Consider the following 24368-nt stretch of genomic DNA (forward strand, 5'->3'; position numbering starts at 1 on the left):
AGTGAAGGGAACTTTGTTTGTAGCCAACTAGATATCTAGTCCAGTTAGCCAGTTATTGGCCTAGTGCTCATTTAAGAATCTATACTTTAATAACGTTTTATATAAGATACCTTAAGCAGCATATGGCAACTTATTCTATGTACATTTGGCCAAACAAATTTTAAAAAGCTTATTTACGGTTGCTGGTCCAGTTAAATTAGCCTAGTTGAGCTAATTTAGCTGCTAATTTGTGCTGCTAAGAATGTTCTAGCTAACTAATCTCCATTCACCTTCCTGACGCTGTCATTAGATGACCAAGGATGTTGTTGATAACCTGAAAGGTTTCCCTCTTTGGGCCGTTGCTTCTCTCCTTGATTTGTTCACTGCCGTCTCAAAAATGACAAAACACTCCCAAATTCAGTTTAGTTAGCAGTGCGGTCGGTTGTTGGCCAGGCTAGCTAGTTGGGTTAGCTAACTCAACTAGTGCTGCTAATCAGATTATGACGTTCTGTGGCCCGTGTGCCTGCGACAACCCAAAGCCACAGGTGTCGAGGCTGGCTGACATTCCTCCCTGCATCATTGGCAGAAGTGCTTCTGGCTACAGTGTATGTGAAAGACTGCAGCTAAGAAGTAAGGCCTACTCAGTGCATATATTTTTGTTGTCCATAATAATCTACTATAATTGAAAACATTTTGCTGTGGGAAATCTATTGCATTGGGAATTTCAGTTAGGCTCTGATCTTGTATTGGCTAAATAAATGCACTAAATGAAAGTTCCAAATTACAACTAATTTACTACAATGTAATACAGCAGGAAGCAGGCTGTAGACTAATACATTAGGCCTACCTAGGCCTAGGCTACCATCTATGGATATGGAACCATGCATTAGTGTCAAACAAACAACACAAACAGACAGAGATAGATATTTGTTTATTTATCTGTTTTCTTTACATTATCTGAAACAAATTATGGGAAAATGAATTAATATCTCTGACAGAAGGTCCACTAAAAACAGAAAGACAAAAATGTATCCCTGATAGTGGGGTCTCTATTCAAAACAGACCCCAGATCCCTTCACCAAAGCCAAAGAAAACTACACAAAGTCCCATAGAAAAACACAACGCTTCACAGCTGGCGTACTGTTTATCTCTCATTCACTCACCAAGCTCTCCAAATGCTGGTAGCAACACCCCTCCGCATAGAAAACCTTTCAGCACAATGTGTGTGACTGGCGGGTTTCAATTGATGTACACTACATGGTACACGTTTTACCATACAAATGTATATCTTTACTACTTCTGGATTTGCTTTTATCCTACTTCCTCATACGCATGTGGTACAAGGTGTTATATTGAAACCGTACTTTTGAGTGAAAGGTTTCACTACCCCCTTCAGACACATGTATGAACATACATAGGCTACATACATACACAGCATATCTCCCCCACAATTTTGCATAATTACTTAGTACATTGCTCAAGATTTCCTGAGAATAGTTACAGCACAAAAACAAAACAAAAGACCAAGGCAGCTTCACCCCTTTACATAGCAATCTCTTATCATCATTATTACACTACGCAGTAGAAAGAATATAGACAAAATAGACAAATGTTATTATCAAGAATTTAAGGAACGATATATAGATATCTTCTCTTACAATCATAAACGATACTGAGTGACGTCATGGAATGGATAAGGAGGTGAAACAAAAACATAAAAGCTCTCAATAATTTTAGTGCAAATAAATCAGAAACAAGGAAAGTTTTTTTCTACATAGCGTGGGATGGATAGCACACACATGTCCAGTATGCTACAGCTACATAAGGCTAGAGTTACAGCCCTCGTAACTAGTTGTAAATGAAAAACATAACTCACTATCACCTAAAGAGTGACAGACTTTGAAGAAATAGTTGATTATCTGTAAGCAAAGCAGCCTTACTCCTGTAATGCGCCACCCAAGATGGCCACTGGTCTCCTAGAGACAGGCCCCCTAAAGGGCCTATCTGTGACTTATACACACAGCTTTGACAGATTACACAATAACATACAGTACATGTTGAATCAACAACACAGTTCTCTCCCTAAGTGCAGTTGATGCTTATCTCTTTAACTGAAAGTGTCAAATGGCTTGTGCTCTAGAGAGAGAGAGAGAGAGAGCGAGAGAGAGAGGCTGTCGGTCTCTTTTCCTTCTCTCTTTTCTGATCCCTTCTTTCTACCCCGGAGGATGGAATGTGCTGGTATTATTGCAGTACCTTTTCGGGGTGTGATGTGTTGTGCAAAACAAATGCAAAAGGAGGAAGAATAGCCAACAGAGGACCTATCACCCAACAGGGCACTGGGTGTATGGGTCTTTCTTAGCCGTCACTTTAAGCACAATGCAGTTTCTCTTTAGACTCAAAAGGAAGCAGGTACGAAGCACTTCAACTGTGCCAGAAGGGGACCGAGCCGAGTGGTGCTGCGGGTCACTGTGTCAAACCCTGGGTCGGATCACTGTGGATACCCTGGGTCAGGTCACTATGGATACCCTGGGTCAGGTCACTGTGGATACCCTGGGTCAGGTCACTGTGGATACCTTGGGTCAGGTCACACACACAGTTTCAACTGGAAAGCCACAATAAATAACAATAAATAAATAAATACAGAGCGATCAAGAGATCAAGGTCTCTCCCTCACTCCCTCCTTCCCTCTTGGTCTCTCCTTTTCTCTCACTCTTTTTGCAATCAACAAAAAACAAGGAGTGCATGATGAGAAGACGTTCTAAAGAAGGAGACTTTGGAAAGGAATGGTCCCCCGTCAATGTCAAAAAGTAAACGCTAAAGCAACAAACACACACCTCTCATTAACAATCATCCAATAACCCTGCAAACGTAGTCTAGTTTTGGTCAGGCATTTTTCACAGTGCACTAGAGCTCCACAGAGAATTTAACCTATGGAAGCAGTCTCCAACCCTTCTATCACTCTGCAGCGGAGAACCGGGCAAATCAAGACAGGTCTTTTAACCAAACCTTGGCTCTAAAATCCCAGGATCCCTCTTAGAGCCATCCCACTGGGCACAGACATCAATTCAACGTCTATTCCACGTTGGTTTAATGTAATTTCATTGAAATGACGTGGAAACAACAATGATTCAACCAGTGTGTGCCCATTGGGATCTCAATCTATAGCTCTGGTGCTCCTGTGCTTGATCAAACTGATTGATTAGGAAGAAATAAACTGAAATCTTTGGTATCATCAGTGCCTTATAAAAAGAAGGGCATGAAAATCTACTTACAACGGACAGCAAAATAATAAGCCTTAAAATAAGACCACTACGGTTAGATAATCTTCAATAGGAAACCTGTGTGACTTGTTGCCATTGGCGACTAGCTCCACCAATAACCACTAGAGGGTAGTACATTACACCCAAAGTGGAACAGCAGATTCTACACCTACTACTATATTTACCTAATTTAGCAGGCGTAAAACAAATGCCTGAGCGGGTCGGAAGAAACCGGAAGCTACCGGTTTTCATGGCTTTGTGTCTTCTCTGCTTTTCCACTGAAAACCGGATGCTCCCGGTTTCTTACGACCCTGCTGAGTGCTACTGTAATGACATGAAGAGTGATAGGGTTTAGTAGACCTAGATGGATGTTGTACATACATTGTTTGAACTTCAATAACATTTGATTGTTATATTACTCTAACAGCACTCTGCTCCAAAATACATTATTTGTAGAATCATTATTTTTTATTTTTTTACATTTGGACACCTTATTTTTCTCAGCTGCAGACTTCAGTTTGCATAGGGAGAGAAAAGCACCCCATATCCCCATCAGTACATATATGCGCAAAACATTCCCTCAATAAAGCCTATTTTTATGTACAGCAAATAAGAATAACCAGAACATTAAATAAAATTGCTCAAACATGAAATACAGTAAAATAAGTACAGTAAAATAAGACAACTAGAAACAGAACTCGAGACAACTGAAATAAAAACAGACAGCCATGAAACAACAGTAAGAAATAAGAAAACCCGTTTTCCATTATTTTTTTGGGATCGTTTAGTCTTCCTCTAAGCGCTTTGTAAGAAGGAGCAGGTCCAGTCACCTGAGTGAGATCCCCATCCTTACTGTGGGTGCCACACACACACAAACGCACGCACACACACACTTATGCATATACAAATGCACATACACGCACACACATACATGCACTCTCTTCTCTTCTTCTCTTCTCATTCGTCTTCCTCATCTTCTTCTGCCATTTCCTCCTCTGCCTCCTCCTCCCATCTTGCATGCTGAAGTGCAGGAGAGTGGCCCCCGCCTGCCTCCTCCCATCTTGCATGCTGAAGTGCAGGAGAGTGGCCCCCGCCTGCCTCCTCCCCTTCCACCCCTCTCGCCCCCAGCTCCAGGCTTCTCCACAGCAGACCAGTGTAAGGCAGCCTGTGAGGCCCTAAGAGGGCTAAAGCTCGCTCCCTGTCAGCCTCCTTCTGGAACACCATTTGACCTCCAGCCCCAGCCCCAACCCCAGCCTCATCCCCAAGGCCCACCATCCCAGCACGGGGGTGGAATGCTGAGGCGTGGGGCTGCAGGGCCAGATTCTCCAGTGGGTCGAGCTGGTCTGGAGAATGCCCTCTTCCTCCTCCTCCTCTATCCCTTCTGCCCTCCTCCCTGTGGTCAGCCCCAGACCCGCGCCTTGGCCGTGCCCGGGTACGGACCTCCAGGCAGCTGAGGCCCTTGCGGTGGCGCTGGAGGTGGTCCTCGCGAGCGAAGGCCTTGTGGCAGAGCGGGCACTCGAAGGGTCGCGCCCCGCTATGGAGAGACAGGTGGTTCTTCAGGTCGTAGGAATGCAGGAAGCGGGCGGGGCAGTGAGGGCAGGGGTACGGACGCTCCCCTGTGTGTTTACGCATGTGGATCTTCAACTTGTCATTCCTGAGAGAGAGAGAGAGAGAGAGAGAGAGAGAGAGAGAGAGAATAAGGGTTTAGCATCACATGTAGGACATTGCTAGCCCTGTAATCTGTTATAGTTAATAGTATTAAAATACACACGTACGTACCTGGTGAAGCGGACCCCGCAGGTAGAGCACTCGAATGGTTTCTCCCCGGTGTGTGTTCTCATGTGTCTGGGCAGCTTCCCCGCTCCGTGGATGATCTTCTGACAGACAGGACACTGCTGAGGGGTCTGAGACTTCCTCTTCCTACCCACTCCTCCTGCCCCCGTGGCCCCCCCTTGCTCTGCCAGGGGGGTGGAAGTAAAGCTGGGCACCCCTCCGTTCCCTACTCCCTCCATCTCCTCCTCGTCTTCTGACAGTCTGTCGTCTGAGAGGGGGAGAGGGGGGTGGGGGGCGAGGAGGCGCTCCTGAGGCCAGTGCACCTCTCCGTTGACTGCTGTACTCCCTCTACCTGCACCCCTGCCCTGCTTCCGATCCCCGTTCTGTCCCATGGTGGGGGGGTGCTCTTCCTGCTCAGGGCTGGGGGGTCGGGTGGAGGGTTGAGAGCGGGCCCCATCTTGAACAGGTGAGGGGTGTGGAGGAGGAGTGGAGGGGTGCTGGTGTGTGTTGACATTCGGGCGATGAGGCAGTGGCTGGTGGTGTGACGACTCCACCTTGGTGACTCTCCGTCTGTCTATCTTCCTCCGGGAGCCTTTCTTAATCCCCCTCGCCACCTCTCTCTCCCTCTCTGCCTGTACCCTCTGCTCCCCCGTCTCCCACTCTACCTCCCCCGCCGTCTCCCCCAGTATGTCTCTACAGGCGTCAACCACACACTGGATCCCGAGTAACTGAGCCCCTCTCAACACGTCTCTCATGCCAGAGCTGCGGATGGTCAGGGTGGCCGTGTAGGCGAACTCCAGCAGGGCATCCAGGGCATCGGGCGTTACACAGTCCAGCTGGCATACACTGAACCCTCCTCCTCCCCCCGCCTCGGCCCCCTCCTCCGCCCCAAACAGCCCGCGGAAGTAGAGGCTGACGGCAGCCATGACAGAGCGGTGGGTGGGGTAGCGGGCGCCCCGCGAGGTCAGGGTGAGGTCACAGAGTTGCCCCGCCCTGCGCTGGGCGTTGAGGCGGAACAGGAGCTCGTTGCTGTGCTCTGGGAAGGGGATCCCGATCAGACCGTCCTCTCCTGGAGACATCGCCACCTGCAGGAGGGAACAGTTGGTTAGAATAACACAGACATTGAAGTTCAGGCTGAGTCAAACTCATTCGGTGGCCACGGATGTATTTTTGAACATGGAAAAAAATAAGAATTAGACAAAAATGTTTAAAATTTCTTCTGGTGTGGTGACATCATCACAATATTGTGTATGCTTTTGATATAGATCACATTTCATTGCTTTTGATACCAGGAAACAAATGCACAAATACCAAATACCGCGCCCTTTGACAAGTAAAACTGTGTTAGTTAATGCAGTCACGGTGCAGAGATATTTTGGTTGGTACTGTAGCCTTTCATTACTAGCGTGACTTACACAAGGAGCTCTCCTTCACGTGAGGGACCATATTAAACAAGAGCTTAGCGCTATCCCTCCTTCAATCACTGCTCTCCTCTCCCTATCACTCCTCCCCTCTTCCTCGAACTTCCACCCCCTCAACCCCAGATTACGACATCAGGAAAAAGTGATTTTGGCAAAGGGGGTGGAAAGGGGGGACAACTGGGAGGATCAGAAGGGGTAGAGGAGAAGGGGGTGCCAGAGAGAGAGAGAGTGTGTGTGTGTGTGTGTGTGACAGAGAGTTTGATTGTTTTAGCTCCTTGGTTAAAAATAGAGAGAGAGAGACGAAGGAGAGGAAGAGATAGAATGAGGAAGGTGAAAGAGAGGAGTCAGACTGTACTGGGCCAAATCCAGACTTAGGACGTCGACATACACAAGGTGTTAGAGCTTTTACGTATGTCACATCGTCAAAGGAAGATTCAAGTTATATGGCTATAGTTCAAGTCAGGATTCTGCCCACTGAATCTATCCTTAACAGTGTGTGTGTGGTATTTCCTGAAACAAAACTTTTACTTTAGGAAACTGAAAAACATAGAGAAGGGTTAATGTTGGGTAAAACAAGACGTGTCTAGAAGTGTTTGTGTGAGGATAACAGAAGCTTGTTCTTCTCCTCCCTTCTTTTCACCACCTCATCACCCACTCTCCTGTCCTTCCTTTCACACATGCCCTCCAGGGGAGGTGTATAATGGAGGAAGAGAGTGTGAGACAGAGAGAGTGAGACAGAGAGAGTGAGACAGAGAGAGTGAGACAGAGAGAGTGAGACAGAGACAGAGAGAGTGAGACAGAGAGAGTGAGACAGAGAGAGTGAGACAGAGAGAGTGAGACAGAGAGAGTGAGACAGAGAGAGTGAGAGTGAGACAGAGACAGAGAGAGTGAGACAGAGAGAGTGAGAGTGAGACAGAGAGAGTGAGACAGAGAGAGTGAGACAGAGAGAGTGAGACAGAGAGAGTGAGACAGAGAGAGCATTTAGGCCTACAACCGAAGTTTGTGTCTTACTCCATTTGACTAATCTCAGGCCACTGACTCCCAAGGTCCATAGACTACTTTCTAGGTAGGTTACCAGGTCTATAGAAGTCTATACTGTCTATGTATCCATATGATGAGGTTTATTTATAACACCAAGGGCTCTCCTCTCCTGTTCCCCTGGCTCTCACCTAACCCCCTCTCCTTTTCCACCGTACCACTCACACCTGAGCAGACCACATTTTCCACAAACAACAGACTGACTCCCCCCTCCCCCCCCCACCTTTGTCTCCCTCCCATAGCAACCACCAACAGCCCCCTAACCATCCTATAATACTGTCCACATAGCACCCCGAGGGGCTCTCCTCGACGACGGTACATTCTGTTTCACCTGACTAACCTGCTCCAAGATTAAATACACACACACGTTGCGTGTCACTCTCTTGGCTCCCCGAGTCCCCATTGTTCAGTTCAGTTTGTGGTCTGTTGATCTTCATGCAATGTCAAAAACACACACACCCCACCCATACAGTCCACACACACTAACGTTCACATTGTCGCTCTTCAACAGAAACCCCAATCCCACCTGTACCAATAGAACCTTACCTCCCAACCTCAACCCATCCAGCTGAGTCTAAACCCAAAATCCAAACGGGACCCCTACCTTTCCTGCCTTCATGACTGATAGCGGGACCGTCGACTGGAGGCGATGCTGTGTCTGAGTCATGGCATAAGTGTTTTTGTACTTCAGTCTTCCTCGCTCTTACTTGCTTCTTCCTTCCTTCCTTTCTTTCTTCCTTTCTTCCTTTCTTTATTATAGCCTTCTATTCTCCCTCTCCCTCCTTAAACCTTTAACTCTCGAAGTTCAGAGAAGTTGGGGTTACGCGTTCATCCTTGGGGATGTCTACCTCTTTCTCGCTCGCTCACTCGCTTCCTGTTTTATGAAAAGAAGGTGTTCGGCAGCGGAGAGAGAGATTGAGAGATACCCCTCCCCCTTCTCGCCCACGCGCCCCTCTCTCCAAAATACAGCGGGTCGATTTTCCGAAACGAGCGATCGTAAGTTTCCGAAATACACAACTTCCTGGCCTGCCCCTCCCCGACCTCAGATCTGACCTCTGACCTCGGCTGATGGACAGGTAGGAAGGACGTTTGTCCATCTGTCTCTAGACAGGTGATGGGAACTTGGGTACAATAGTCTAAAGTAGCTTCTTCTCCTCGAAGAAGAGGAAGGAAGCCATGCTAGACTATTGAGATGCAGCCCGTGGTTTCATCCTTCAGCCATCAGCTACCTACGCACAGAATTAAGGATCTCTATGCACCTACATTACTGATGAGGGACCTTGAACGAAGCACAAAAATACCCTACAACATTGTCAAATATGTGACAATTTAACCTACTCAACCAACATCAAAATTGTAAAAGAAGAAGTAATGTAAGAACCAAAATCATATTGGTGCTGTGAGTCATAATAGAACCAGCCACAGACATCCAGGTAGGTATTAGATGAAACGTTCAAACAAACCAACCAGCCATATTACAGACGGTCTTACTATAGGACAAGTGATGATGATGATGATGAAGTCACATTACAACAACCCATAGGGCAACTCTGACTGACTCTGTGAAGTCTTCTCCAAATGAAAGCTTGTTCACTAAAACAACTCTTGACATGTAACATTCTCGGTTTGATGCATCAAGCTATTGACGCTGGCATGGATTTGTACCACCACCGCTCTCAGAGCAGGTAGGAAGTGATTTCAGGGAGATTTGTTTGAGGTGTCTCCTACGCTCGTAAGCACATCTAAAACAACGCACTGGAAAAAGCAGTAGACGAGGACGGAGACGATGCTGCCAGAAAAGGTCAAAATCCTCACCGAAAACACTGTGTGTGTGTGTGTGTGTGTGAGAGAGAGAACTTGTCATGAGGCACAAAACAAAAAGCCAATAGAAAAGACAACTGTCCCAGTTGAGATTAGGTTTTGTTTAAGAGAAAACTCAACATGAACAGAATCCACCTCAGAAATCTCAGAGGAGCTAAAAAGAGAGATTAAGTTGGTGAAAAGAGCAAAAGAGGGGGTGAGAGAAAAAGACAAATATGAGGAGCATACTAGTGTTTAGTTTCCGGCGTAAAATAAAAAAAGCTGTCAGGGGTGGTTTACGATTCCTCAGAAGGGGGTAAGGGGGTAAGTGTTGTTCGGAAGGGGGACGTTAGTGTTGTTCGGAAAAAGGGAAGAGATTCCTGTTAATGGAACAACCGTGAGTCACTTAATAACGGCACACCCTGAAATACACACACACACACTATTGCACACAGTTAAAAAGTAGCAATGATCTTTGTTTGACGGTAAGACATGACAATCCCCCCCACCCCACCCCCGCCGCCCCATCTTTTCTCTCTCTGTGTCTGTCTTCTCTTTCTCCCCTCGTCCCCTGTCTTTTCTCGCTCTCTCTTAGTCACCCTGTTTCTAGTTTCTAGTTCTTCAGCAGCCCCTATGCTAACAGTCAGGGACAGACATCCCCATGCTGAAGCTGCTGATCACTCCTTAACTAACACTATAGCACTATAGATTACACAGCCACCCAAACATACACTGACACGTGTTTAATAAAACACATACAAATTAGTACAAATTATTTGAAACACAGCTCCTTTTCCCACAAGAATGGAAGGTAAAAATGAAGAAAAAAACAACCCAAGTGGAAACTATATGTGGAAAAACATGTCAGACGGTTATGTTCACGAAAACAGATAACGGCACACCACTTTACAAAACACAGCTTACTGGAAATATGAAAAACACATTACGAAGCAGTGAAGACAAATAAATGTGACAAATTAATATAATAGTAACTAAAACCCCATATTAAGAATTCTTGTTGAAATATGCTGGACAACTGGTATACACTGTAGGCTACATTACACTGAATGACTAACTCCTCATACTTCAAGTTTATTAAAACCGGTTGAAAAGTGTTTATGCAGTAAAGAAGTTATTTTTATTTTCCAAAAATAAAACACTGTCATCCCTTTTTCTTTAATGATCGGTGGCCAACTTATCACTCTGTTTCAGATCGGATTCTCAACTCCCACTCCTCTGTCGACAGTTGACTACCTTTCCTCCCCTCCGACAATACGGCTTCCTCTTCCCTCGCTTTCATTATGTACATCACTCACGCTCTAAAAACTCTTAGAATGGTTCATTACCCCATTTTAACTCAAAATGTATTCGATTAATTTAGATCTTTCTGGACAGGAAAAAACAACACTTTAAATGGGGTCCTGATAGAATGAATAAGTAAAAAACAATTGGACCATCAAAATAATGGCTAAACGTATTGCCATTTTGACTGCAACTTCAACTAAGTTCGCCAAGTGAGAGATCAACAGTAGTAGACACTGCTCTACCACAAACAAGACATTAGACTGTTATTACACTGGTGCTTATTTTCCCTTACAGCCTGTAACTTCTCCCAATCCACATCAATTATAACAGCTCTGCTCGGCTCTGAACGGCCCAGGGGGAAAATATGACTTTACTCTATTCACAGAAATGTGTTTAAATGAATTCTGATGTCAGACGCTTTCCAATGTGTGTGTGTGTGTTCATTCATAATATGTTTAAATGCGTTTCACTCACAGTGTTTTTAGCAAACTTCTAATGCTCTAATGTGTTTCACATCCACGTGCCACAGGCCCTAACAATCCACAGCTTACCAGAAATACTGTACAAATATAAAAATAAAATGCAATGTAAGTTTACAAAATATAGCTATTCTTCATTTAGTTGAATTTAGAAAATAACGTATTTTTTACAGTGAAGGCTTAAATAAATTACTATAAAGAAAACAAGGAAACAACGTTTTTGGAAATAATAACACAATGTACGAATATAAACTCAATTTACTAAGATATTTGTAAACAACAAAACAACATTTGTAAACCTGAAAATTGTATTTAAATTGTGTGTGATAAAATATTACTTTTTTTTGTTTTGATACAATAAAACTATTTATGAATTTTATTCATATGTTATAAAGAGTATTATGCAAAGCTAAAGAGGGGTGGGTGGCAGTAAAATGTATTATTCCATTTGGGGGCGGCAGGTAGCTCAGTGGGTAAGAGCGTTGTGGCAGTAACCGAAAGGTTGCTGGTTCTAATCCCCGAGCCGACTACGTGAAAAATCTGTCGGTGTGCCCTTGAGGCACTTAACCCTAATTACTCCTGTAAGTGGCTCTGGATAAGAGCGTCTGCTAAATGACTAAAATGTAAAGTAAATGTAAATACACAGCAGACCTATGGAGATGTGTCATTAGACACAACATGACACATATTAATGGGAGGATAACAAACTAGGTCATTTCAGTCCATCAGAACTACACCCAAACCAAACGAGAACTCAATTAAAGTCCAAATATGTATCATTTACATGAGACAACCAGAACAGCACAGTAGGAACCAAACAACTGCTGTTCCCAAACAAAACACAACACACAAGGCCTGAGTGGATGAAAATAGGAGTCATGATTCTCTGTTCATACCGTTTCTCCTCCTCCACGTGCTCCTCTGGCTCTCAGTGCTTTCTCTATCTCTATCTCCTTCTCCCTCTCTCACACACTATTTTTTAAGCCTCTCTCCCCCTCTTAAACATAGGGGGCTGAGAGAGAGGTGTTGGTTTAGGTGCATCTTCTCAGAGGAGGGGTGAAAGAGAGGTAAAAGGGGATGATGAGTTCCTGCCCACATATAACCTTATTCAGCCCAACACAAGGAGTTGGCAACACTCTATGAACCACCTGTATGTAATGAATTATGAATACATTTACAGGCATTCATAAAGCAGTTATAAAGCATTCACAAGACATCATGAAGGCTTATTGCAAGTATGAATTGTTATTAAATGTGAGACACATCCCCGTTATCCACCTCTTCCTCCATCATCATCTTCATCATTTACAGTATATCTTTACCATGCACCGTTTCTGAAGTACAATAAAACCCAGACCCTCTCCACTGATAGTTCTCCCTGAACCGGCTATTTGCATCTTTCAAAGAGATATAAAAACAGACCCAGCCAGAGAGAATTTGAATCGTCATTTGAACTCGTTAAATGCTGGATAACGAGAATAAACACAATATTATGGTAATTACCGGTACATCCATTTCCTCCAAGACGTGGCTAAAGGAATTCTATAAAGCTTAAAAATATCTGATTATATAGGGAATAATAATTGCACTCAACCTCAACCATGCAATAAACACTTGCGAGGATGGAGGAAATTCTTAATAGTGGCAAAGTGCATTTGAGTAAGAAAAACACACAAATCATATCCTGGAAAAGGTTCCTTTTGTCCCTGCATCCAGCCCCTCTGCCTAGCTAAACTGGGGCAGTGTGTGTGTTGAGGTCTTGGTTCCAAGAACACATTACATTATTCATTTGGTTGGCAGAGCGGTACAGAACGGAGGCCCTTAACCCAGCCTTCCCACGCCACACCGAGGACATTTTGCATGTTATCCTTCTTTACTGATGGGAATCAAGGGTTTTATTCAGGAGGGACGAACGGTACAGAACCTTCACATAGAAACGTATTGTATAGAGCAGACACGTCTCTCTGTCAAAAACAGGAGCGAGAAGAGGAGAGGGAGAAAAAAAGAGAGAGAAATCTGAGGTTGGAAAGAGGAAAGGGGGTCTGAGATTTGAGGGGAGATCAAGGAGAAGAGAAGAAGACGGGGGAGGTTTGTTTGACTTAAAACAGACGTGTTCCTAGAGAACATACAAGGAAAGCAGAGAGTGGGAGAGGAGAGGTGGTAAAAGACTGTCAGCGAACGAGTGAGTGAGGGGTGGGTGTAAAAAAAGATGGAGAGATAGGTATAGAATGAGGTAGGGTGGAGTAAATCTAACAGCAAAGTATTTACCAACAATCTGTGACAAAGAGAAGAAATAAGAGAAGATAATTATGTTACAGAGAAGGGGAGAGGAGGGGGGAGAGAAAGGCAGAGATGAGAGGGAGAGGAACAGTGACGTGAACAGAGGTTAGAGAAAGAGAGAATGTTAGAAGAAAGAAAGAGTGAGGGAACGAGAGTGTGACAGGAAGTAGCTGCAGTGAGTCCTTGCAGGTGTGTGTCTGCAGATATCTGAGGGGAGATGTGGTAGCAATCGCTATCATTAGCAATCAGTGAAAGGGAGTTTCAGAAAGATGGGGAACACACACGGTGCATACGTGAGTGTATGGGAGGGCTTTACTAGCTCTACCACATGCTGACAAAGTGGTTTCACACCTTCTATCTGTATCTGGTCAGCAGTTTTAGCCAACCCCCAAGACTACATGTGTGAACACGGAGTGTGTGAATGAGTGGTCCATTTATGTGCAGAACTTGTGTGAGTTTGTGTGTTTTCACGAACGGATGAAAAAAGCTTGTGTGTGTGTGTGTGTGTGACTTGTGTATTTGATGCACTGTGTGTACAGTAGGGAAAAAAAGTATTTAGTCAGCCACCAATTGTGCAAGTTCTCCCACTTAAAAAGATGAGAGAGGCCTGTAAATTTCATCAGACAAATTGAGATTTTTTTCTCTCCAGAAAATCACATTGTAGGATTTTTTATGAATTTATTTGCAAATTATGGTGGAAAATAAGTATTTGGTCACCTACAAACAAGAAAGATTTCTGGCTCTCACAGACCTGTAACTTCTTCTTTAAGAGGCTCCTCTGTCCTCCACTCGTTACCTGTATTAATGGCACCTGTTTGAACTTGTTATCAGTATAAAAGACACCTGTCCACATCCTCAAACAGTCACACTCCAAACTCCACTATGGCCAAGACCAAAGAGCTGTCAAAGGACACCAGAAACAAAAGTGTAGACCTGCACCAGGCTGGGAAGACTGAATCTGCAATAGGTAAGCAGCTTGGTTTGAAGAAATCAACTGTGGGAGCAATTATTAGGAAATGGAAGACATACAAGACCACTGATAATCTCCCTCGATCTGGGGCTCCACGCAAGATCTCACCCCGTGGGGTCAAAATGATCACAAGAACGGTGAGCAAAAATCCCAGAACCACACGGGGGGACCTAGTGAATGACCTGCAGAGAGCTGGGACCAAAGTAACAAAGCCTACCATCAGTAACACACTACGCCGCCAGGGACTCAAATCCTGCAGTGCCAGACGTGTCCCCCTGCTTAAGCCAGTACATGTCCAGGCCCGTCTGAAGTTTGCTAGAGTGCATTTGGATGATCCAGAAGAGGATTGGGAGAATGTCATATGGTCAGATGAAACCAAAATATAACTTTTTGGTAAAAACTCAACTCGTCGTGTTTGGAGGACAAAGAATGCTGAGTTGCATCCAAAGAACACCATACCTACTGTGAAGCATGGGGGTGGAAACATCATGCTTTGGGGCTGTTTTTTCTGCAAAGGGACCAGGACGACTGATCCGTGTAAAGGAAAGAATGAATGGGGCCATGTATCGTGAGATTTTGAGTGAAAACCTCCTTCCATCAGCAAGGGCATTGAAGATGAAACGTGGCTGGGTCTTTCAGCATGACAATGATCCCAAACACACCGCCCGGGCAACGAAGGAGTGACTTCGTAAGAAGCATTTCAAGGTCCTGGAGTGGCCTAGCCAGTCTCCAGATCTCAACCCCATAGAAAATCTTTGGAGGGAGTTGAAAGTCTGTGTTGCCCAGCGACAGCCCCAAAACATCACTGCTCTAGAGGAGATCTGCATGGAGGAATGGGCCAAAATACCAGCAACAGTGTGTGAAAACCTTGTGAAGACTTACAGAAAACGTTTGACCTGTGTCATTGCCAACAAAGGGTATATAACAAAGTATTGAGAAACTTTTGTTATTGACCAAATACTTATTTTCCACCATAATTTGCAAATAAATTCATTAAAAATCCTACAATGTGATTTTCTGGATTTTTTTTCTCATTTTGTCTGTCATAGTTGACGTGTACCTATGATGAAAATTACAGGCCTCTCTCATCTTTTTAAGTGGGAGAACTTGCACAATTGGTGGCTGACTAAATACTTTTTTCCCCCACTGTATGTGTGTCTGCTTGCTGGGTGAAGTTGCCACATCATTAGGGAGGGTCTCGACAGCTGCTCCTAGGTCTTACACACTACCTCCCTTTTCAGAGAATGATGTCGCAAAACACACACTAGGACAGACACACACACACACACACACACACACAGAGACAGACACACGTAGACACATACCCCTACAAACACACACACACACACCGATGTAGCAAAACTAACTGATCCTGATCGGCTTCCTCTTCCTCTGCTGTGAGGACTGACGACCACGAGGTGAGATGGAGAGATAAATGGATGACAAAACAGACAGACAAGTAAAGGAGGAACGACCATGTCAGCTCTGAGAAAGAGACAGAATACAACTGATACAGTATATGGCTACAGGGAGAAAGAGAGATATTGATTGTGGTAGGGGACAAGGAGAAAGAGAGATATTGATAGTGGTAGGGGACAAGGAGAAAGAGAGATATTGATTGTGGTAGGGGACAAGGAGAAAGAGAGATATTGATTGTGGTAGGGGACAAGGAGAAAGAGAGATATTGATAGTGGTAGGGGACAAGGAGAAAGAGAGATATTGATAGTGGTAGGGGACAAGGAGAAAGAGAGATATTGATAGTGGTAGGGGACAAGGAGATGGGAACTAGAGTATAAAAGAAGAATGACAGTTAGTCTGATATCCTCTCCAGACCATGTCAACATGTGACGAACAGTGTGTGTTAAGTTTAAAAGTCACAATCAAAGGTCGTAAAGGTCAAAAGGCTGGACAGTTCACTGACATCATCAGGACGATACTGTAGTAGTGTTCTCTGGGGTTTGTCAACAGGGGGGAGAGCGGTTGCTTTTACTGTAATTCGTGGCTGAAAGGTTGACACAGAATATGCGGTTACTTCAGCTGTCCTCAGAGAAACACAACAAAGAAAGGTTCCTCTCTGCCCCCTTAGTAAATAAAATGTCTGCCTGACTGTCACTGGTCTGGCTTCCGAGTGGCGGGACTACTACAGAACTGAGAATGATCACACCCATCCATCTATCGCCCAATTACAGCAGTACAGCGCTTTGACAAAAGATTCAAACGTTGACGGGGGGGAATTCTACTGATGCGTAGCGAGTTAGAGCTCATCGAATACCGCACTCTCAATGTCTCGATGACTGACTACCCATGGTACTGTACTTACAACAGCTACAACATCAAGCTGTCATTTCTCGTCAAAATTGATCTAAAGGTTAGGGGTCATTTTCACAACAAGATACAGGAGATGATTCTCTGTGGTGTGTGTCATTGTCTCTCTTTCCCTGAACCGCTGGCTCACTGTACCTGTTGATGAGCACCACCCCCTCAGTCTCTACACCAACATTTACACCATTACAAGAAAAGCTAATCATGTTCTCTCTCACTCCTTTTTAAAACTCTTTTCATCTTTAAGAGGTGTCTGTCTTTACAGGAAGTAAAGTATTGCCACTTCCTGCTCTTCCATCCCCCCCGGTAGTAGGCGGGTGGTGTGAGTTGGTAGGCTGACAGGCCGGTGGTCGAGAGAGAGAGAGGGCTGTGAAACACGACAGAAACTGGAGACTGAAAAAGGGGAAACGCCATTTGCACTACTTCCTCTAGTGACACAGATCGACTGGAGGCAAACTAGGCTGTGATGTACATCAACATACAGTAGAGCACCTTAGTCAGTGGCACAGCACCTAGACATTATGGTTAAGGCCTATATGAAGTGTATTGGTTCAAATGTTTTTAGTGCCCATATATGGTAATAACCAAACAGAACATGTCCCTGATTCTGACCATTGTGTGAATGGAATAATGGATAATATGCAAAAAACTCTAAGATGAAACTAAGAGAGTAGTCGAAAAGTTGAACCGTTCTAAGAGTGGGAAAATGAGGGAATATGGAAAGGGAGTATGGATGGATGAATGAATGAGCCGAGGCGATAAAGGAGGAATGAATGGGTGGTGTAGGGTAACAGGGAGAGGTATGAAGGGATGATGGGGGATGAGAGGAAGATACATTTGATATGAAGGAGTAAAGGTATAGAAGGAAGGGAGGGAGGAAGCTCTTAAATCTGCTGATGCCACTTTGTCCTCCCCCTCTCCCCCCCCCTCTCCCCCTCTCTCCCCTGCCTCGTCCTCCCACTCAGCCTACTGTATGTATCTGAAACTGAAACCCCCATTGTGAACAGGGGGAATTTTTTTTTTTTTTTATACGGGCCACATGCCCTAATTCATATACTTACTGGAATTGGGTGACTGCCTGTGTGTGTGTGTGTGTGTGTGTGTGTCTTATCTTAAACGTTCCTCTTTCCTTGAAAGACCACTCACTGTTGTTACACCCCCCCTCCCCACTGGTCACACTTCTGCACGGCCCCAACCACATGATCTGTCGCTCGCAAACACACACACCCACACACTAACTCTAAGTACAGCGTCTGCTAAATGACTTTATGTAAATGTATGCCATTGCTGACCCTTGGATTTGCGTGTTCAAATGAACCGTATTCCAAACACTGAGTCCAAAACCCTGGCTGAGTATCAGTGAAAGAAGACAGAGTGAGACTCAGTCAGTTACCTGCATACACAATATACTGTACAGTACACATCAACTCTGGGGGGTTCCTTCCTGACACATACTGGACTGTACCAAAATCAGTATCTTATGGGGGTGCCCTCATTCAACACACTTTAACACGTATGGAGGTCCACTGATTTATTTTATGGGAGTGGCCTGCAGCACCAGAGGACAGCCATGTAATATAATCTCTAGTTCCTATATCTACAGTAGGACAGGACAGGAGCTGTCAACGACTGGCACACTAACACTTTCCTTAGTTCAATGCACTTATTGTGCAACACTCTGGATCAGAATGGGGGCGGAGTTCATCTGAAAAGGACTCAACATTCCACACCTCTTACCTCCAGTCCATAAACTCAGAGGAGGACAGGTCCCTGCTCTCTTCCTCCCTCTGTATATTCCTCTTCTTCCTCTGTTTCTGTTCTTCTCCAGCAGAGTCAACCGGTTTCCAGGGATACAAAGCTGAGGGGATGAGATGTGTGGATAGTTAGATTATTTGGATTTGAACAAACTTTATTGATCCCTGAGGACTGACAGATAGACACCAAGATACACATACAGTGCCTTCAGAAAGTATTCAACCCCCTTGACTTTTTCCACATTTTGTTGTGTTACAGCCTGAATTTAAAATGGATTCAATTGAGATGTTGTGTTACTAATCTACACACAATATCCTAGAATGTCAAAGTGAAATTTAGATTTGAGACATTTTTACAAATTAATAAAAAATGAAAAGCTGCAATGTCTTGAGTCAATCAGTATTCAACTCATTTTACATTTTTACATTTTAGTCATTTAGCAGACGCTCTTATCCAGAGCGACTTAGAGTTAGTGAGTGCATACATTTTATTTTTCATACTGGCCCCCCGTGGGAAACAAACCCACAACCCTGGCGTTGCAAACGCCATGCTCTACCAACTGAGCTACACGGGGCCCCAACTCCTTTGTTATGGCATGCCGAAATAGGTTCAGGAGTACAAATTTGCTTAACAAATTACATAATACATTGCATGGACTCACTGTGTGTGCAATAATAGTGGTTAACATGATTTATGAATGACCACCCCATATCTGTACCCCACACATACAGATAATTTTCCTCTTTCCAAACTCAGTCGAGTTGTGAACCTTATTTACATAAGTATTCAGACCCTTTGCTATGAGACTCGAAATTGAGCTCAGGTGCATCCTGTTTCCATTGTTCATCCTTGAGATGTTTCTACAACTGGATTGGAGCCCACCTGTGGTAAATTCAATTAACTGGACATGATTTGGAAAGGCACACACCTGTCTATATAAAGGTCCCACAGTTGACAATGCATGTCAGAAAAAAAAACAAGCCATGAAGTCGAAGGAATTGTCCGTAGAGCTCAGAGACAGGATTCTGTCGAGGCACAGATCTGGGGAAGGGTACCAAAAAATTTCTGCAGCATTGAAGGTCCCCAAGAACACAGTGGCCTCCATCATTCTTAAATGGAAGAGGTTTGGAACCACCAAGACTCTTCCTGGAGCTGGCCGCCCAGCCAAACTGAGCAATCAGGAAAAGGGCCTTGGTCAGGGAGGTGACCAAGAACCAGATGGTCACTCTGACAGAGCTCCAGAGTTCCTCTGTGGAGATGGGAGAACCTTCCAGAAGGACAACCATCTCTGTAGCACTCCACCAATCAGGCCTTTGTGGTAGAGTGGCCAGACGGAAGCCACTCCTCAGTAAAAGGCACATGACAGCATGCCTGGAGTTTGCCAAAAGTCACCTAAAGGACTCTCAGACTATGAGAAACAAGATTCTCTGGTCTGATGAAACCAAGATTGAAGTCTTTGGCCTGAATGCCAAGCGTCACATCTGGAGGAAACCTGGCACCATCCCTACGGTGAAGCATGGTGGTGGCAGCATCATGCTGTGGGGATGTTTTTCAACGGCAGGGTCTGGGAGACTAATCAGGATCGAGGGAAAGATGAACGGAGCAAAGTACAGATAGATCCTTAATGAAAACCTGCTCCAGAGCGCTCAGGACCTCAGACTGGGGCGAAGGTTCACCTTCCAACAGGACAACAACCCTAAGCACACAGCCAAGACAACGCAGGAGTGGCTTTGGGACAAGCCCCTGAATGTCCTTGAGTGGCCCAGCCAGAGCCTGGACTTGAACCGGATCGAACATCTCTGGAGAGACCTGAAAATAGCTGTGTAGCGACGCTCCCCATCCAACCTGACAGAGCTTGAGAGGATCTGCAGAGAAGAATGGGAGAAACTCCCCTAATACAGGTGTGCCAAGCTTGTAGCGTCATACCCAAGAAGACTCGAGGCTGTAATTGCTGCCAAAGGTGCTTCAACAAAGTACTGAGTAAAGGGTCTGAATACTTATGTAAATATGATATTTCCATTTCTAAAAACCTGTTTTTGCTTTGTCATTATGGGTTATTGTGTGTAGATTGATGAGGGAAAAAAACAATTTCATCAATTTTAGAATAAGGCTGTAAAGTAACAAAATGTGGAAAAAGTGAAGGGGTCTGAATACTTTCCGAATGCACTGTATTCAACCACAAAGACCAGGGAGGTTTTCCAATGCCTCGCAAAGAAATGCACCGACTGTTGTATGGGTAAAAAAAAGAAAAAGAGCAGACACTGAATATCCCTTTGAGCAGGGTGAAGTTATTAATTAGGCTTTGGATGGTGTCAACACACCCAGTCACTACAAAGATACAGGCGTCCTTCCTAACTCAGTTGCCGGAGAGGAAGGAAACCGCCCAGGATTTGACCATGAGGCCAATAGTAATTTTTAAATAGTTACAGAGTTTAATGGCTGTGATAGGAGAAAGCTGAGGATCGATCAACAACATTGTAGTTACTCCACAATACTAACCTAATTGACAAAGTGAAAAGAAGGAAGCCTGTACATAATAAAAATATTCCAAAACATGCATCCTGTTTGCAACAAGGCACTAAAGTAATACTGCAAAAAAATGTGGCAAAGCAATGAACTTGTTGTCCTGAATAAAAAGTGTTATGTTATGTTTGGGGCAAATCCAACAAAACACATTACCGAGTAACACTCTCCATATTTTCAAGCATAGTGGAGGCGACATCATGTTATGCGTATGCTTGTAATCGGCAAGGACTAGGGAGTTTTTTAGGATAAAAAGAAACAGAATAGCGCTAAGCACAGGAAAAATCCTAGAGGAAAACCTGGTTCAGTCTACTTTCCAACAGACACTGGAAGACAAATTCACCTTTCAGCAGGACAATAACCTAAAACACAAGGCCAAATCTACACTGAAGTTGCTTACCAAGACCACATTGAATGTTCCTGAGTGGTCTAGTTACAGTTTTGACTTAAATTGAGTTGGAAATCTATGGCAAGACTTTAACATTTTAAAAAGAATGATGGGCAAATATTGTACAATCCAGGTGTGCAAAGCTCTTAGAGACTTAGCCAAAAAGACTTACAGCTGTAGTTGCTACCAAAAGGTATTTCTAACATGTATTGACTCTGGGGGTTATTTTTACCCATTTACCTATAGGTTCCCTTCTTTGCGAGGCATTGGAAAACCTCCATGGTCATTGTGGTTGAATCTGTGTTTGAAATTCACTGCTCGGCTGAGGGACCTTACAGATTATTGTATATGTGGGGTACAGAGATGAGGTAGTCATTCAAAAATCATGTTAAACACTATTATTGCACACAGAGTGAGTCCATGCAACTTATGTGACTTGTTGAGCAAATTTGGACTCCTTAACTTATTTTGGCTTGCAATAACAAAGGGGTTGAATACTTATTGCCTCAAGACATTTCAGCTTTTCATTTTTAATTAATTTGTAAACATTTTGAAAAACATACTTCCACTTTGACATTATAGGGTATTGTGTGTAGATCAGTGACAAAACATCTCAATTTAATCCATTTTAAATTCAGGCTGTAACACAACAAAATGTGGAAAAAGTCAAGGGGTGGGGATTCTTTCTAATGTTTCACTTTTCATTAATTTTTGAAACATTTTAGAATTTTTCTTCCACTTTGACATTACAGAGTATTTTGTTTAGATCACTGACAAAAAAATGACAAATCAATTTTAATCCCACTTTGTAACGCAACAACATTTTGAAAAAGGGGGTTGAATACTTTCTCTAGGCACAGTATACAGCATTTGATATCTGCTACGTGAGAGACAGGGACACAGGGAAGGGATAGGGACAAATATTGAGGGGAGAGGTGAAGTAAAAGAGTGAAGGAGGGAAAGGAGAGACAGAAACAGGAAATCAAAAGGTAAACGAGAAGCGGTAAATAAAAAGCGTGAATAAAAATAAAGAACATGAACGACCTAAACACACGCACAGACGGGGGGCGGATCCAGACCACTTCCCACTTCACCATGCCCCAGAGCAGAAGTGGCCTACACTAACAATGAACAGGGCTGGGAAACAGGCACAGCACACACCTGTGTAGGACCACAGACATACTCAGACACACACAAACACACACTCCACTATCCCATACTCAGTGGAAAGAGCAGAGACTATACCCATTACCTGTCATAATTGAAAAGGCGCATGTAAAAGTAATTTGGTGTTTGTGAGTGTGTACATGTGAACATGTGTGTGTGTGGTAGGGAGAGAGTGAAAGAGAGAGAGAGAGGGCATGAGAATAGTCCAATCTAGTAAATGAAAGGAGTAATTAAGTTACCATGACACCAGAAGGAGAGATGGAAGGAGAGATGAGAAGAGAGGGAGGGGTAGATCAGTTACCACTAAAGCCAAAGACAGTTTACACAGACTTTCCAGGTCTCCCAACTGTCAATTAGTTGGTGAGAAGACTGCTTCAGTTCAGACAAGGTGCAGTTAGGGGTGACAGTGCAGAACAACGTTTCTGCTTCTCGCTGGGCTTTCTCTTCCATCACTCTCACACATAATAGTGTCATTATTCACTGAGTTGTGGTTGGTGACAAATCTAATCTGCATCGCAGACGTCAACAATACCTATTTGTCAAGCACACACACAGAAACCCACTGTACAAATATTAGCCTACATACTCTTACAGGCCAAATATATTCCTTATTCCTTCTAAGTGCATTGAAGTTTAGGTCTAGAACCAACACTGTTTGGAGAATTATTGTGTGAAAAATACATGTTTAAAACCACCAAATGAATATTGTAGACCAGAAACCCTTCTGTGTATTCAACTAATAACATGGTGTCCATAAAGTTGTAAATGAAACAACAAACTCAGACAGACGACCAAACCCAAGCCAGTTTGGCTGGTTCAGCCGGTCTGTACCACAAGAGGGGCGAGTCAGCAACGCGCACACACACACACACCCACAACTAATGCAAAGTCACATGCATGACAGCCCCCCACCATCCATAGTTATACATTTAAAAGCCCTCATCCATCCAACATTAATATACATTTCAATAACTTTACATCAGCAACAGAGCTATAGAATTTAAGACGAAGGATATATCAAAGTGTGGTGACAACAGCATTGCCCACTGAAAGGGTCTTGGAATAATATCATTCGTGGCCAAAGTTGCCCTGTGGTGGAACACATGGCTTGTTGCCTACAGAGGCCGGTGATGTGCGTGAGAACAGGTTAGGTTTTGGATGTCAGCCGGTGTTCGCTGCTATAATTAGAAGCCAAGCCTCCAGAAGTGTACCCGTCGACCCTGCTTGTTCACCTGGCCACATCCACACAGGTAGCAACACAAAACAACTAACCTGAGATCAAATACATATTCGCTGCTAACGTAATTTAAATAGTATGCGTGCTTATGTGTCAAAATAGGCCTCTAGGAAAAGAGAGCGCGAAAATTCTAGGGAGAAATTATTGTCGACACGTCACACGGGAGTTACCGAATACCCATGACGTAGTCCTCCCGTGACCCCGGTTAGGACCGATGGATGGGAGGAAGGGGGAGTTCAGGGGCGGTTGTTATAGAAAATGGGAATGACAAGCGTAAAATCCTAACTTTAAAAATTCCATAATTTCCCCAAGAAACAGAGAGCGAGTGAGGGAGCGGGTTTACCTGTGCGCCGGTGTCACCTGTGTTGTCTCGTCGCGTCCCACCTGACCGGCTTCTGTACTTCCTGGCTCCCCCCCCCCCGTCGCTCCCCGGGGGTCACCGCTCTTTCCGCACTGTCCAAAATCTCAAACCACTCCCTCTGACGAACCAGGTATCACCCGGGAGTTCTCTGTAATATCCGCCTCTTCTTGTCTCTCTGCCGGCGTTTATATCCCCCTGCCTCGGCTCTCTCTTCGCAGACCGCCGGCTCGCTGGGCTGCTCTCCCCCCTCTCTGACTCCACTGGCCCATTCCTACTCCAGGCAGCTCCTCCTTGAACCAGGAAGCGGCTT

The 24368-nt window shown here is 44.4% G+C and overlaps 1 protein-coding gene across 1 annotated transcript; it reads right to left on the bottom strand.

The window, feature by feature from the left end:
* Positions 1–4176: 4176 nt before the first annotated feature.
* Positions 4177–24324, bottom strand: LOC121543143 (zinc finger and BTB domain-containing protein 7B). Its single transcript, XM_041852848.2, has 4 exons — positions 24041–24324; positions 18365–18485; positions 5019–6097; positions 4177–4893 (listed from the first exon to the last, which is right to left on the bottom strand). Exons 3-4 carry the CDS (start codon positions 6089–6091, stop codon positions 4197–4199), a joined length of 1770 nt encoding a protein of 589 aa, XP_041708782.2. The 5' UTR covers positions 6092–6097; positions 18365–18485; positions 24041–24324; the 3' UTR covers positions 4177–4196.
* Positions 24325–24368: the final 44 nt, after the last annotated feature.

Source organism: Coregonus clupeaformis, unplaced genomic scaffold (genome assembly GCF_020615455.1).
Source record: "Coregonus clupeaformis isolate EN_2021a unplaced genomic scaffold, ASM2061545v1 scaf0195, whole genome shotgun sequence".
Classification (NCBI taxonomy): Eukaryota; Metazoa; Chordata; class Actinopteri; order Salmoniformes; family Salmonidae; genus Coregonus; species Coregonus clupeaformis.

Coding starts and splice junctions, on each gene's coding strand:
- LOC121543143 (XM_041852848.2), bottom strand. CDS start 6,091: ATGTCTCCAGGAGAGGACGGTCTGATCGGGATCCCCTTCCCAGAGCAC. Junction 4,894..5,018: donor TGCGGGGTCCGCTTCACCAG/GTACGTACGTGT, acceptor TCTCTCTCTCAG/GAATGACAAGTTGAAGATCC.